Below are 17,410 nucleotides of genomic sequence, written 5' to 3' on the forward strand. Positions count from 1 at the left end.
CATTGAAACTTCAGAGCTCTGCCTGCCTTTTGGGTCCTGCACATGGAACGGGGAGCATTTCTGAAAATGCTACCCTGGAGGATCTGGACTTCAGCTTTTTACCTAAGAGCCTAAATTTGGTTTCCTGAACCTTCCTCTCACATTTTCATGTACCAAGACAGCCGGTTTCTCCCCAGCACTATCTAAGATCCTGTCTAGGTGACGTGTGAGGTCTGCCACTTTTGCACCAGGCAGGCAAGTGACCAGGCGATCCTCAAATCCACCAGCCACCCAGTTATCAACATGCCTAATGATCAAATCACCAACTACAACAGCAGTCCCTAACCCTTCCCGCTTGGGCAGTAGTTCTCAGAGACATATCCTCTGGTGGGCAGGTCCTGGCTACAGGAGTACTTCCTACTTTACCAGGGTGATGCTTTCTTTCTAGGAGACCTCTTTCCTCCAAGGCAGCACAGGGTCTTCCAGACTGGAGGTGGGACTTTTCTACAATGTTTCTGTAGGTCTCCTTTATGTACCTCTCTGTCTCCCTCAGCTCCACCAAGTCTGCTATTCTAGCCTAAAGAGAACGGACCCATTCTCTGAGATCTAGGAGCTCTTTACATTGGGCACACACATATAACTGCTCACCAACTGGGAGATAATCATACATGTGACATTCAATACAAAAGATTGGATAGCACCCCTCTCGCTGCTGGATTGCTGTCTCCATCTTAGTATTTTTTAGTTTTTCAATAATTTAAAACTTGCTAAGGTATTGGAAGTAATGGAAGTGATGCTGAAGGAAAGGATAGTGAAGTTCCTGAAATCCAATAGGTTACAAGATCTGAGACAACATGGTTTTACCAAAGTTGAATTATGCCAACAGATGTGATTGAATTCTTTGACTGGGTGAATAGAGAACTGGATTGAGGACCTGCGCTAGATGTAACCTACTTAGATTTCAGCAAAGCCTTTGACACGGTTCCTCATAGAAGGCTCTTGAATAAACTAGACAGGCTGAAGTTAGGACCCAAAGTGGTGAACTAGACTAGGAACTGGTTGACAGACAGATGCCAAAGGGTGGTGGTTGATGGAATTCACTTGGAGGAAGGAAAGATGAGTAGTGGAGTGCCTCAAGGATCGGTGCTGGGGTTGATTCTGTTCAATATATTTGTGAGCAACCTTGCTGAAGGTTTAGAAGGTGAGGTCTGCCTTTTTGCAGATGATACCAATATTTGTAACAGACTGGATACTCTGGAGGGAGTGGGGAGCATTAAAAAGGATCTGCAGACATTAGAAGAATGGTCTAATGTTTGGTAGTTAAAATTCAATGCTAAGAAGTGCAATGTGATGCACTTAGGGAGTAGAAATCCAAGGGAGACATATGTTCAAGGTGGTAAGAGCATAGGCGGTCAGTGACTCAACTGTTTGGGGAGGCTAAGATGGGTGGGGCTAAATAGTGGGTGAGGTTAAGGTGGGGCCAAGGTGCGGTTGAATGGAGTGTGATTGGGAAGGTTAAAATCCTTAGTGTAGGGAGTAGCCCTTAGATTGTAAACTCTCCAGGGACAGGAAAATACTTATTGTATCTGAATGTAATTCTCCTTGAGCTACTGCTGAGAAAGGTGTGATCTAAAATTACATACAGAAGACTAGTACCACACATAATAAAGTGATATAAAACACAAAAAATGTCACTTAGGACCTAAAGAACAATTCTACAATACCATAATAGCCCTAACTTCCAGGAGTCACACAGCAAGGGCAGCAGCATAAACAGTGCAGTGGGCACTAGAAATACTGGAAAACTAAACAAGCCGGATTAGAACAGATCAACCCTACATAGACATTCAATGTTAACAGAATACCTAGTCGTTCACACACACAGAACACAGATAGACCCTCACCAGGTATAGAACTAAAAATAGAAATATGTAGACAAAAATACAAATACTTATGGATTACAGCAATATAACTAGGCATACCTCAGATGTACAGTCATATGTAAAGTATTTAAATTTTCTTCAACCCATATTCTTAAAAATACACTAATATGATTTTAAGAACTTCTGAAATTAAACCGAACCCCAACAAACTAGACTCTCCAATGCAACACTAAAATATATGCCAAATGTAAAGATAGCAGATGTAAATTTTAAAATATGACATATTCCAATCACATTACAAATTAACAAATAAAAATAAAGCAAAAAATGGAAATAAGGCAATATCTTTTTATTGGACTAACGTAATACATTTTCAACTAGCTTTCTATTATATACTATTCCAGTGATTTTATATATATTTGGCCCTTTCAATGCTGAGACTGCAGGGCAGTACTAAGAGAGTCTCTGTTCTGTAGGTGGTGGTGTCCTTCCAGTGCTGCACTGCAGGGCAGTACTAGGGGAGGATGTGCTCTGCAGGTGGTGTTGTCATTTCAATGCTGACACTGCAGAGCAGTACTAGGGGAGGCTTTGCTCTGCATGTGGTGGTGTTGTCCTTCCAGTGCTGCACTGCATGTGGTGTTGGCCTTCCAATGCTGACACTGCAGAGCAATAGAAGGGGAGGCTGTGCTCTACAGGTAGTGGTGTCCTTCCAGTGCTGGCACTGCAGAACAGTATTAGGAGAGGCTCTGTTCTGCAGGTCGTGCAGGGCAGTACTAGGGGAGGCTCTGCTCTGTCGGTGGTGGTGCTCTTCTTCCACTGCTGCACTGCAGGGTAATACTAGTAGAGGCTCTGTTCTGTAGGTGGTATTGTCCTTCCAGTGCTGCACTTCACAGCAGTACTAGGAGAGGCTCTGCTCTGCAGGTGGTGGTGTCCTTCCAGTGCTGCACTGAAGGGTATTACTAAGAGAGGCTTTGTTCTGTAGGTGGTGCTGTTGCTGACACTGGAGGGCAGAACTAGGAGAGGCTCTGCTCTGCAGGTGGTGTTGTCCTTCCAATGCTGACACTGCAGGGCAGTACTAGGGTAGGTTTCGCACTGCCAATCATGTTGTTTGCATGAAACAATATGAGTGTCCAGGACATATTTTGTATTCAATATACCGCTTCTGTTCCTCCACTGTACAGATTGCTGAATGAAGTTCAGCCTTATGTAACGAGTTTCAAAAACACAAGTTTTGTGTGTTCACACATGCAAATGAAAGCTTGAGGCAGGTGAGCAGTCTAAGCCTCAAAACCGTATTTTTTCTAGCTGACCAATTGTTTTGGTTTGAATGCAGAACTCATGTCTATAATGCTTGAGGCAGGAGCAGAATATGTGATGCCTACATTATAGATGGCCATAGAAGGCGAAATGGTCAGAGACTAGTGTCCTTCTGAGCCAGATTCCTCCCTGGTCTCCCCTTTGCATGCTCTATTCTGCCTACAATTATGTCCTTTGCTATCACCCTTTGGAGATCCTCATTGACTTCTAAGATGCCCTCATGCCCTGTTAATATATGAACTGCATTGTCTTTTAAGAAATTGAAGATTATGTTAAAAAGACATATTATTTTTTTCACCTGGCATTTTCAGATCAGAGTGTACTTACTGGGAGCGAGCTGAAGTTATCTGTTTGCCAGTATCTGTATTTTTTTTTAAGTGATTGATATGGAATGAGTGTATAAAAGGATTGTGCTGTTCAGGAATATTCTGCTCTCATTTGACCTCCTCACCTTGAGTGTATTCTCTCTTTCCAGATATGTAACAGGCTTAGTTGTATACCTCTGGGAAGCCAGAAGGAGTCCAGATAAAAAGAGAACTGAATATATTCAGTTTAGCATACCCAGGCTATTGAGCCAATGAACTTTTGGATTTGCAAGTGAGAGAACTATATTTCTGACATCTTTTACCATGAGAATGCTAAATCTTTTGGCAGGTTCTAGAAATTGGGGCCTCACTTTAGGCACCACAAAGTGACACACTCAGTGCTACTTCTACAATGGCTTAAGGGTGTGCCTCAGCTGTTATAGATTATCAGTGAAAAGCCAAAAGTTAGGCGCACCTACTTATGGCAGGTCAATGGCTGGCCGAAGTGTACCATGGAATCCACACAACTGATAGTAAAGTAGAAGTTGCACATGCCACTTGGTGACATACCCATAACATGCCCCCTGACAGTTGCATGCTAAGTGATTTAGGCAATCTTTATTGAATAGTGCCTTGCATGTACACTACCAGGCTCATTTTCGAAAGAGAAGGAGGCCCATCTTTCGACACAAATCAGAAGATGGGCGTCCTTCTCACAGGGTTGCCCAAATCGGTATAATCGAAAGCCGATTTTGGGCGTCCCCCAACTGCTTTCCGTCACGGGGACGACCAAAGTTCATGGGGGCTTGTCAGAGGCGTAGCGAAGGCGGGACTTGGGCGTGCCTAACACATGGATATCCTTGACCCATAATGGAAAAAAAAAGGGTGTCCCTGACGAGCACTTGGAAGACTTTACCTGATCCTGTGTTTTTTACGACCAAGGCACAAAAAGGTGACCAAACTGACCAGATGACCACCAGAGAGAATCGGGGATGACCTCCCCTTACTCCCCCAGTGGTCACTAACTCCCTCCCACCCTAAAAAAAACATCTTTAAAAATATTTTTGCCAGCCTCAAATGTCATACTCAGGTCCATCACAGCAGTATGCAGGTCCCTGGAGCAGTTTTAGTGAGTGCAGTGCACTTCAGGCAGGCAGACCCAGGCCTACCCCCCCTACCTGTTACACCTGTGGTGGTAACTGTGAGCCCTCCAAAACCCACCACAAACACACTGTACCCACATCTAGGGCTATGGTAGTGGTGTACAGTTGGGGGTAGTGGGTTTTGGGGGGGATTTGGGGGGCTCAGCACACAAGGTAAGGGAGCTATGTACCTGGCAGCAATTTCTGAAGTCCACTGCAGTGCCCCCTAGGGTGCCCGGTTGGTGCCCTGGCATGTCAGGGGGACCAGTGCACTACGAGTGCTGGCTCCTCCCATGACCAAAGGGCTTGCATTTGGTCGTTTCTGAGATGGGCATCCTCGATTTCCATTATCACTGAAAATCAGAAACGACCAAGTCTAGGGACAACCATCTCTAAGGACGACCTAAATTTCAGGTTTTGGGCATCCTCAACCGTATTATCGAAACGAAAGATGGACGTCCATCTTGTTTTGATATTACGGGTTTCCCCACCCCTCCATCGGGATGTTTTGCAAGGACGTCCTCAGCAAAACTTGGGCGTCCCTTTTGATTATGCTCCTCCATGGGCACTAATCATGCTCATTAGCACTACTATTTTATAAACCAGGCACCAGCTTTCACATGAACAGTTGCTGGTATGATCGCTGCTTACACGAATATTCAGCAGTGCTAGTTAAACAGATAGTTTATGTTTATTAGGATTTGCTATAGTGACACTGAACGTACATGTACAAAGTTAAGTATCAGTATTGGTGCTTAATTTTAAGTGCTACCTGCCCTGGCTGAATATCAGGCCCATCCTTCCTATGTGTATGTGTCAAAGAATTCTTGGATAGTGTAAGAGAAACACTGTGCTTTCTATTTGCTAACCATGCCTTTTCTGTTTTATTTCTAGGCCAAATGCAGCGTGGACAATAATCCTAACTTAATTCTGGGTGTTATCAGTACCTTGGCTTCCCAAATCTGGATTAAATTGATTGAACAAATCAAAAAGTAAAACTAGCAAGGCAGATTTATTTTGTGAGCTGGACTGTTTCTTACCTAGTCAGCAAGAAACAAAATTTGTACTTTTATGTTTTTTGTGTGATTGAAAGTCTTTGACGCCTCCGATCCTAGCTAGAGAAAAGGAGCTGTCCACAGCTGTAGGTGCTAAAAGTTAACAAAATATTTTGACATCTTCAACTAAGTTGGCAGCCTTGTGCTCTGAAACAAGTAAGATCAGCACAGCTAGTTAATTTGTTCATAATTCAAGCATGGATGAAGCCTTCAGAGATCGGACTGCTTTTATACGAGGGGCCAAAGACATCGCCAAGGAAGTCAAGAGGCATGCTACCAAGAAGGTGGGTCGAAGCGTGGACCGAATGCAGGATGAATACACAAAGCGTTCCTACACTCGCTTTGAGGAAGATGATGATGATGATTACCAGCCACAAGATGGCTACTATCGGGGTGACCAGCAAAATGATGAGGAAGGGGCCTCCAGTGATGCCACAGAGGGCCATGATGAAGATGACGAGATCTACGAGGGAGAATACCAGGGCATCCCTCATGCTGATTCCATGAAAGGAGACCACCTCACTAACAACCAGCAGATTGTCAGCGAGTTCAGAGACTTTGATGACTTGGAAGGAGAAAAGAAGAAGGACAAGGAGGAACTTGCCCAGCAGTATGAGACAATCCTGCAAGAATGTGGCCACGGGCGATTCCAGTGGACACTATACTTTGTTCTAGGACTGGCTCTTATGGCTGATGGGGTGGAGATCTTTGTGGTAGGATTTGTCCTGCCTAGTGCAGAGAAAGACATGTGTTTATCTGACTCAAACAAGGGAATGCTTGGTAAGTCTGTTTTATTTTCATCTTTATCTAAGTCTGGCACTGTTCTGCATTCCCACTCGGAATATAGAGCTAGCTGAGCAATTCATACAAAGCTCCATAAGCAGAGGCAGCAGCATAATTCAGGACTTCTTGACCTGCAGGACCTTGTATGGTAAACACAGAAAAACCCACAAACACTCCTTATGGACACTGAAACCTATTATTTCCAGTCCTTCTGTTCTTTCCCCAAAGACATGTAGGCTCTGAAATCAGCAAGCTGGTAAGAACAGGATTTGGCTTCTAGAGCTTGTCACCTGGTTCCATATTATATTTTTTCCAAGAAAGGCTAGTCCAGTCCTGCCTTTACCCCCACTGCATGCAGGGACTTCTAGTCCTGCTAATATTGATGGATTTTGGAATTACAGGTCACTATATGCAAAATCGGGGGGGGGAGGGGGAGTAAACTAAGGACTAAATCAGACTATCCTGAGAAAATGTGGCAGGTAACCTTCATAATTAGGAAGTATTTATTTCCTTCAGCGACTCTTCCTTTTCCGCTTTATTTTTAAAGACAGCTGCATACTTATAGAGATCAGACTCTAGTTCTTCTCACATGAATGAGAAATTATTCTTTGCAATCCATTTCCAGAAATAGAGTTGGACGAATACTGATATAGCTCATCTGCACAAGACTGTGCTAACAGATGGAGCTTCATATTATTAAATGGAATTATATTTCCAGGCTGCACCACTCCCATTACCACTATGCTGTACAGGCACTCATTGGTCCCAAAGGGACACCAGAGACTAAACAGATCAAGTGAACACTTAATAAACCTGATAAAATTTACACATTTCCACAAGCTCTGCCTGGCGCGATTTCTCACTTTGCAGTTGCAAAGCGATTTTTGTTCCTGCTAAGTAACATTAGAGATATTTTTGGCACACTAATTAAAGATAAAAAAGTCTTTCCATGAAAGTTAAGGACAAGATGTCTTCATTTACAATGATGAGCTCTGAAGCTATGATTCTAAACAAAGCACAGAATCTATTAATGTGAAAGGCAATTCTATAGGCTATCGCCTAAATTTGGGTGCCAGTAGTGTGCCAGTTTATAGAATAGTAGCATTTACATGCATGATTGGTGCCAATAATTGGCAGTCACGCACGTATGTGGTAGGTGCTGTTCTGTAAACAATGTGCCTAAATCACTTACAGATCCTTTTACTAAGGCACGTTAACGATTAGCGTATGCTAAATGCCATGCATCCCATTACATTCCTATGGGCTACATGGCATTTAGCACGGGCTAAATCTGTTAACATGCTTTAGTAAAAGGACCCCTTATAATGCAACTGTCGGGGGGGGGGGGGGGAGTGTACACATGGGTGAAGCATTGACATGTCATGGGTATGTCACCAAGCAGCATGCACAGCTTTCGACCTTATTGACCATTCTTTATTGCTGTCTTGTCTCTCAGACATAGGGCTCTCAGGTATTGTTCTTAGCTGAATCTTTTTTCCTTTCAGTACGATTTTTTTCTGTTCACACACGGGCTAGCTCTTCTAACACTTATCCTCTCACTTGTGGGGTCCCCCAAGGACTCGATCTTTAACATTTTTATTAGCTCCCTGGCTACCCTCATTCAGAAATTCAACATAAGAACATTTATCTATGCTGATATATCTTGCTCATATTCCCCACTCTCCTCTTAATATTAATTTTGGACGACTGCAAGATTGTCTTTCTTCTTTAGCATCTTGGCTTTCTTCCAACAGACTGGCCTTGAATCCGGAGAAGACTTTGAAATGTTGGATCTCTGGCTCCTTGCCTGTCCCAACCCTTGTTCCAGTGATAATTGGGCGTTCAATTCCTACTATTACAATGTTTAAGTACCTAGGGGTCTGATTGGATTCCCAATTATCCTTTAAGAAGCAAATTTCTGAGGTGGTAAAATCTTGTATCACATCATTGCATTCTCTGTTTTGTGATGTTCTTGATTTCTACTACTACTACTACTACTACTACTACTATTTTTCATTTCTATAGCGCTACAAGGCATACTCTGCTTTAACATACAGCCGGTCATGCTTTTCTTGTCTCATGACTTGATTACTGTAAAGCGGTTTATGCTGGCCTTCCTCACTCCCAAATTAAATACCTTCAAACTGTGCAGAACATAGCCGCTGTTGTTTAGGGCCAAAAAGTATGATCACATTACATAAGTACATAAGTACTGCCATACTGGGACAGACCGGTCCATCAAGCCCAGCATACTGTTTCTAACAGTGGCCAATCCAGGTCACAACTACCTGGCAAGATCCTTAAAAAGTACAATACATTTTATGCTGTTTATCCTAGAAATAAGCAGTGGATTTTCCCCAAGTCCATTTTAATAATGGTCTATGGACTTTTCCTTTAGGAAACCATCCAAACCTTTTTAAAACCCCGCTAAGCTAACGGCTTTTACTATATTCTCTGGCAACGAAATCCAGAGTTTAATTACACATTGAGTGAAGACATATTTTCTCTGATTCATTTTAAATTTACTACTTTGTAGCTTCATTGCATGACCCCTAGTCCTAGTATTTTTGGAAAGAGTAAACAAGTGATTCAGGTCTACCTGTTCCACTCCACTCATTATTTTATAGACCTCTATCATATTTCCCCTCAGCCGTCTTTTCTCCAAGCAGAAGAGCCCTAGCCACTTTAGCCTTTCCTCATAGAAAAGGTACAGAGAAGAGTGACAAAAATGATAAAGGGGATGGGATGACTTCCCTATTTCCACTATATCTTTTTTGAGATGCGGCCACCAGAATTGAACACAATATTCGAGGTGCGGTCTCATCATGGAGTGATACAGAGGCATTATAACGTTCTCATTTTTGTTTTCCATTCCTTTCCTAATAATGCCTATTTGCTGTCTGAGCTGCCACCGCACACTGAGCAGAGGATTTTAATGTATCATCAATGACGACGCCTAGATCCCTTTCCTGGTTGGTGACTCCTAACGTGGAACCTTGCATTATGTAGCTATAATTCGGGTTCCTCTTTTCCACATGCATCACTTTGCACTTGCTCACATTAAACGTCATCTGCCATTTAGATGCCCAGTCTTCCAGTCTTGTAAGGTCCTCTTGTAATTTTTCACAATCCTCTCGTGATTTAACAACTTTGAATAACTTTGTGTCGTCAGCAAATGTAATTATCTCACCAGTTACTCCCACCTCTAGATCATTTATAAATATATTAAAAAGCAGCGTCCCAGCACAGACCCCTGGGGAACCCCACTATCTACCCTTCTCCATTGAGAATACTGACCATTTAACCCTACTCTCTGTTTTCTATCTTTTAACTAGTTTTTAATCCACAATAGGACACTACCTTCTAACCCATGACTTTCCAATTTCCTCTGGAGTCTTTCATGAGGTACTTTGTCAAACGCCTTTTGAAAATCCAGATACACAATATCGACTGGCTCACCTTTATCCACATGTTTGTTTACCCCTTCAAGGAAATGTAATAGATTGCTGAGGCAAGATTTCCATTTACTAAATCCATGTTGGTTTTGTCTCATCAATCCATGCTCTGTAATTTTGTTCTTTTTAATAGTCTCTACCATTTTGCCCGGCTCTGGCGTCAAGCTCACCGGTCTATAATTTCCCGGATCTCCTCTGGAACCCTTTCCTCACTCAACTCTGTTGGTTGTCAATCAGTTTTTGGATCTTGTTAACTCATAGAGCTCTTCATCTAGATGAACCTTCATATTTATCATCTCTTACTTTCACGTATAACCCTTCTCGCCTCCTGCGCTTCCTTGACTCAAGTGGTTTGGTCTTGCATAATCCCAAGAGTGCACATTGGGAATCTACCCATCACCCTGCTTTCTTTTTCCTTTCCCCTAGACTATGGAAAGATCTTCCTCCTGGTATTCATCTGGAACTTTCCTTCTCATTCCTCTTGCATGTCTCTTTTCTACTGCAATTTAGTTAGTGGGTGGGGGGGGGGAGGGGATAGTCAGTCACACTGCTTGGTAGCTGATCTGTTTTTTTTTTTTGTTTTGTTTTTAATTTTAACGTTTTAAGGATGTGAGGTCTTGATTGCTTGTGATCGTCTTTACTATCTACATAAGTACATTGCCATACTGGGACAGACCAAAGGTCCATCAAGCACAGCATCCTGTTTCCAACAGTGGCCAATCCAGGTCACAAATACCTGGCAAGATCCCAAAAAAGGTTCAAAACATTTTATGCTGCTTATCCCACAAATATTTTCCCCAAGTCCAATTTAATAATGGTCTATGGAGTTCTCCTTTAGGAAGCCGTCCAAACCTTTTTAAAACTCTGCTAAGATAACCGCCTTTTCCACATTTTCTGGCAACAAATTGGAGGTCTTTTCCTTCCTGTTGCTTTACAGATAGAACAAAGCAAAGAAAAAAGGCACAAAACTGCTTGCACAAAAGCATAAACAAACAGAAAAGCAGAATAAGGTCAAAAAGGTTTATTGGAACAATACCCAACGTGGCCACGTTTCGCCCTCAGGCACACCCACTTATTTCAGCCATTGATCTGTCGTACATAGTCCTGCCTAACGTTTAGTGAACCAATGCAGCTTTGCGCTAAGATTCTATAACAGATTAGGCACACCCTTTTGCCATTATATAACTGGTGCTAAAACGAGGCGCCAATTTATAGACTTGCCTCTTGTGTTTGTCATGGATACACCAGAGGACCCATCTCTTACTTAAGCAAACACATTTTTGAGGATGTGCTTTTTACAGCAACTATATGTTATCTTGCAGTAGTTTAGGCTTGAGAATGGTGTTTTTGTGCACATGGATGGCGCTGACACTTTTCTAGGACAAAGGGGTACTTCTTGGAAGACTTACATATTGATTATAAGATATCTGCAAACTTCAGAATCACAGCTGCTTTTCAAAGGTTTTGCTTTTTAATTATACTACTACACTACTACAAATAATTTCTAGGCATTATAAAGCTCTTAGAAACTTGGACTCAGGCCCAAGGGCTTCTGCCATGGGGTAGGCCTGACCTTCTAACAGTGCATGAGTGTGGCAAAAACCTAAATATATTACAGTTTAGACTAACAGAACATTCCATAGTTTAAGAGGCATATGAGAGGCTCTTTGGCAATGGAAAGTTCACTGGCACTGAGGCTGTTCCATTCTCCAAAGCCAGAACAGTCAGTGGAAGCTATTCATAAACTGTCAGTTAAGGATAATAAGGCCCATTTGGTCTCTGCCCAATTTAACATTTAGTAGAACATTACAATATATTTTTAAGACTCACAGTGGTCCTAATAAATGAATCATAAGGATGCAGTCTTTTTCAGAGAAGCCTGTTGAAAGGCTGTCTAGCCAGGATTTATGCCAAGCGCTTGGTGGATTAGAGGAGCCCTGAGGCAAGAGTGAATCAGCCCCTGTGTCAAAACATAATGATTTGCAAATGGGGGGAGAGAATTTGTCAACAACTAATGTTTTGCATCTGAAACATTGTTATGGCCATTAAGGACTACAAGGGTTGACAGAGGATCTTAATGATTACAGAAGGGAACTGGAAACCTGAAGACCCAGGTTCCAATCCATAGCTTGCCCTTTCCCTTACAAACTTCTGTAAGTCACTGAACCTTCCCCATGCATGACTCTGATAATTAGGCAGCAGAACAGGGTGAGCCACTGGTTCCATGGTTCTACCAATATTTTGGCCAACATGAGAGCTTTGGCAGTGAATGCTGGAGATTGGTTTATTTCGCCTTACCAAACAAAATGGTGTTCCACATAGTACAGAGACAGCATACAGGAATACTTTAGCATTACATTCAACAAAGACATTTGCCCTGGGCATGTAATCCTGAGACTTAACATTGTACCATATTGTTGTTGTAGTAGTAGTAGCAGTAACAAGTTGAAGGGGAAGTCCTGGGACATGAGTTCAAGACTTCCTTCAGACCCCGGCCCAGAGGTGAGTCCCCTTGTTTTTCTGTCCCTCGGTTCTAATCCTAACTTATCACTGATTTTCTAGATGCAACCTTGAAGTAAATCACTTCATTTGATTTTATTAAATTTAATATTCCTCCTTTAACAAACAAGTTTTATAGCATCACAATATCAAAACAATACAACCTACAATACATCTCCTTTCAAAGTGGCATCCATGGAATTCTCCATAGAATTAAATCAGGCATTGACTTAATGGATTCCTGGGCCTCTGAATTTAGGCTTAATTTAAATCAGGATAAGACTAAATTTTTGGTATTAACCAGTCCGTTTGATCATGATCCCTGCAGCAGTTTTAGCATTGCATTATTTATCTCTTGGAAACCACTCTTAAAATATTGGGGATTGTTATTGATCGGCACTTATCCTTTGAATCTCAGGTGTCCCCCAGATTCCATGTAGTGGGCCTAGAGATCTGCGCAACTTAATTGCTTTAACAAGTTAATCAGCATTGTTACACCTCTTAATAAGCAGAAATGCGCACTAATTGGCACTGATTAGAATTCATGCACACAACTCGCTAAGTGTATTCTATAATGAAATGCGCCGAACTTCTAACATGCACAGGCAAAAGAGCGTGGTTATGGGCATGGAAATGGGCATTTCATTGATGTTATGAAATTTATGCTCGTAGTTATAGAATATGGCCCAGTGTGTGTATATCTACGTGCAGTGATTTATGCTACCTTTTCATTGGTGTAAATGGATGTGCATAGTTTTAGGAACTGAGATGTCAACTAAGCGTATTGTATAATCGGTGCCTAAATCTACAGAATACGCTTTAGGGACCATATATAATCTCCTTCTAAATCTTTTAAGGTACTTTGGAAGCTGAAGCAAATTAGGCTCCTTTTTTAATAGATATTTTCAGGTTACTTGTCCAGTCTCTAATCTTGGCCCAATTTGATTATTGTAATTCTATTTACGCTGGTTGCAAAGAGTGTGTTTTAAGGAAGCTTCAAACAGCCCAGAATACTGCAACCAGGTTAGTCTTGCATGTACCATGCTTTGGAAAGGCTACTTCACTGCTGATTCAATTGCATTGGCTTCCTATTAAGGCCAGAGTTGTTTTTATTTTTATTTATTTATTTGTTACATTTGAATCCCACATTTCCTCACCTATTTGCAGGCTCAATGTGGCTTACATAGTACCGGAGAGGCATTTGCATACTCCGGTGTAAACAAATACAAAGTGATGTTGTGGTAAGATAGAGTTCATGTGGTACAGCCACATTAGGGAATCGTTCAACGGAAGAGTTGTGTTATGTCCATTTCGTACGTTAGGTATGTTGTGTTGCAGAGATCAGGCGTTTCTGATGGATTGGTCGGGTATGCCTTTTCAAACAGGTTAGTTTTTAGTTTTTTCCAGAAGCTCTGTGCTCTCATATTTCAGACTTTATATGGCACTGCCCCTGATCATATGTTTCCCCTTATCACTTTGCCTTTTCACACTGCTACCTATGGTGAGAGAGACTACCTACATCTTCATTTTCCTGCCTGTAAGAAATTAGTCTATAAGTCAATTTATTCTGCTACTTTTTCTTACCAAGATACTAAGTAGTGGAATTCCTTTCCGAAATACATTTGATCCCAGCACGAATACTTAGTTTTTTTTGCAAGTTTTTTAAATCTTTCTTTTAAAAAAAAATGTGTTAATTGATGCTGATGCCTAGTTTTTCTCCTCTCCCCCATTGCATATGTATTTATGATTTTTTTCCTTTGTTGATATGTGTGGGATTATGGATTTTATTTATATTTTGTACTGTCTTCTTGTTAGCTACATTGAACTCGAATTTGTGCAGGAAAATGTGGGGTATAAATGTCATAAAAATAAAATGTAAAATATATAAAAACAAGAAACAACTGAGCATAACCTTGCATGAAGAGCAGAGCCTCCTGATAGCATCCCACTGTTGGAGACCTGTTGGCTGAAGGCTTGTCATCTAGTTGTAGTCAAACTGATCTCAGACAATGGGGCCAATCATTACAGCCCTATCTGGGATGAGCAGAGCCTTTGTAATGGTTGGTAAGGTACTATGGGGGTAATTCTATGAAGCAGAATGCTAACCTTTATAAACCAACTACATTTGTAAATAACTACAATAATAGCACATAATCACTTATGTGCACACATTACATTACATTACAATTGATACTTCTAGGCCACATATAAGAAAAACTTAGATCAGTGGAGCTTAACAGACTACAAGCTCCTGTTCCATGGTTAATGACTCCCTTCTCACTAAGCTCCAAATGACTGGTCCATGATTAATGTCTACTCTCACCAGGCTGTAAACAATAGTTCTATGGTTAATGTCTCTCCTCTCCCCTCTATTCCATAGTTAATGTCTATCCTCTCTGCTCACCAAGCTGCAAACAACTGTTTAATGGTTAATGAGTCACAATATCTGAAGGGAGAGCTGAGAAACCACAGGGAGATCTACAGCAGAGAAGGAAAACACAGAGATTCATGCTAGTCCTGTATAGCAGTGACACTACAGGTGTGTGTATGTATGCCAGGACAGAACAAACAGACAGATGAAGAAATGTTTACAGAGATTAGGAAAGCTGGCAAATTGGGCAACGCTATAATAATGGGTGATTTCAATTACCGTAACAAATACAGAAGAAACCTGTCTTCGCGAAAAACAGTAATCAAAAAACAGCGAAGATGACACAGATGAACAAAAAAACGAAAAAGAAAAAAATAATAATAAGAAAAGGGAAAATTACAAAATATGTGTTAAAAAAGAAAAACTTAAAAAAGGAAAAAGAACTGAGGTATAAAAATCAAAAAAAAGAAGAAAAAGTGGACGACACAAGTAAAATGAATAAAAAAATGAATCAATTTATTAAGGTGATATGACTCGACACAGCTGTGTTTCGGCCCAACTGGCCTGCGTCAGGAGTCTAAATGAAACAAATCATATTTAATTTACAACATATCAATTTTTTACAAAAATTAAAATAATTACATATAAAATAATAACATATATAATGAGAAACAAAGAACAGATGTACTACTATTAATGGTCTATTACTCTATGATATATAGTAGGGAAATTAATTAAATACAATCAGAGATACGTAGATAAAATGCATATTTATAAGAAACTAGAAAAAAAATTTTTTATTTTATTTATAAATGTATTTCATAATATCACCGCAAATTATGTCTTTAAAATTAAATTAATAATTTTCTATAATTTCTAACCTTAAACTACCATTAAAAGATAAATGAATATATAGTAAGAATGAAAAGCAGGTGTTCTAATATCAACAGTCTATTGTTTTTTGGTACATTTTTGCTGCCCGATAGATCTCATCCAGAGACAGAGCCCCTGTCTCAGCCCACAAAGCTAACTGGTGAGGAGAATTCGATCCAGTAACCTTCCGTGACAATGTCTAAGACCCACTGCTCTGAAGTGATTTTGGTCCACTCCTTCAAGGCCACCCCACCCTCTACTGGAATGGTGGTCTTCTTAGTGACAGCCGTGACCAAAGCATTCACTCTAGGCAGGACCAGCTTCTCTGCCTGTTCCACCGCAACTGGGTAAAGTCAAGACATAGCCTTGGCTACCTTTAAACCCCCCTCAACATCAGCCCACTGGGCCAAAATAAGCTCTTGGATGGCAGCATGCACAGGAAAAGTTTTAGAAGGCTTCCTAGCGCTGGCTATCTTGCGACTGACTGTAGCTGCTGCTTGCGTGTCGGGATCCTCAATGTTTAATGCTTCCACAGCATGACAGATGAGTGATGGCAGCTCATCCCAGTGAAAAAGACGGACCGCAGAAGGATCATCAGACTCCTCCTGGGGAACCTCACTGTCATCCAACTCATCCACCCAGGATGGACATAAGGACCCCCCTGAGCCCGTCGCCACCGACAAGGGTCCAGAAAAAAGGTCCTACAGACCCCACGTCCAATCCAGCAGAGACCTGCCACCATTTAAACACCTGATTCTCTGTGGAAGGTAGCAAAAGCCCTTCTGACTCAGGAACTGTGGTCCCTAGGCAGGATGGCTACAGGGAACCGTGAAGGGGGTCTGTTCAACAAATACGACTGATGGAGGAGGACAAAATCTGGGGAGAAAAATCCCCCGAGTAAGCAGCCCCCAAAGGCAGCCTGGAGACACCTGCAGGTAGCCCCCCCAGGAGAAGAAACACCCCCCATAGACGCCACGTGCAGGCCATAAGCTAGCTGCAATGACTCCCCTGTCACCAGCAGCTGTGCGGCAGGAACCACGTCAGAAGGCGTGAGAAAATGACTGCATGTACCCGAAGCCTCAGGGCAGGAATCAAAGTGCTCAGGGGAGAGGCCCTCACCTGATCCGGAGGGCGCCTCCGTACACCCAGCGAGAAAAAATGCCCACGTTCAACCTGCGCGCCCCACAATGGGAGCACCGCTTTACAGATTCTGCCACCATGCATGCGCTTCCCGACAGAAAAAAATGGCGCCAAACACTCACCAAAAGCAAAGCACTGACCCAGTGCACAGTGGGAGCTCCAAGGGAAGGCTGCTGGCTGGTTGACTCAGAAAACAAATAGACAGAGCAGGAGAACCGCTGACCTGCCTGACGCTGCAAGTGTCTCCCTGCTTTGTCTTTTGTTTCTCTCTCTTTTTTTTTTTTTTTTTTGCAAGGCTGAGCTGATTTTTTTTTTAACTAGTGAGGAAGGCTACAGCTCAAGAGACAGCTCAGAGACAGGGAGAAATGGGTCCACAGAGTGAGGCAGGGACCCAGCAAACAAGTATGCCTCTAAAGCTGGTCACCAGAACAGACACCCCTTCAGGCTCAACTGTCTCAACAGGCCCAGGGACTGGCCCAGGAGACAAATCCAGGAGAAGCTGAGATGCTGTCTACCACCTGCTGGAGATAGAGATATACTGGTTGAAGGAGGAGCTGGCTGTCTGGTATCACTGCCTTTGACTTCGTAATCTCTATCTCTACCTGCTG

The 17,410-nt window shown here is 42.0% G+C and overlaps 1 protein-coding gene across 1 annotated transcript in view; it reads left to right on the forward strand.

Annotated features, from left to right (window-relative positions):
• Nucleotides 1-5,878: 5,878 nt before the first annotated feature.
• SV2A (synaptic vesicle glycoprotein 2A) overlaps nt 5,879-17,410 on the forward strand; it is a 57,568-nt gene continuing 46,036 nt past the window's right edge. The window contains exon 1 of the mRNA XM_030187561.1: nt 5,879-6,461. Within this exon, the coding sequence (XP_030043421.1) occupies nt 5,879-6,461 (583 nt within the window). The remainder of the gene's footprint in view (nt 6,462-17,410) is intronic.

This window comes from Microcaecilia unicolor, chromosome 14 (genome assembly GCF_901765095.1).
Source record: "Microcaecilia unicolor chromosome 14, aMicUni1.1, whole genome shotgun sequence".
NCBI lineage: Eukaryota > Metazoa > Chordata > Amphibia > Gymnophiona > Siphonopidae > Microcaecilia > Microcaecilia unicolor.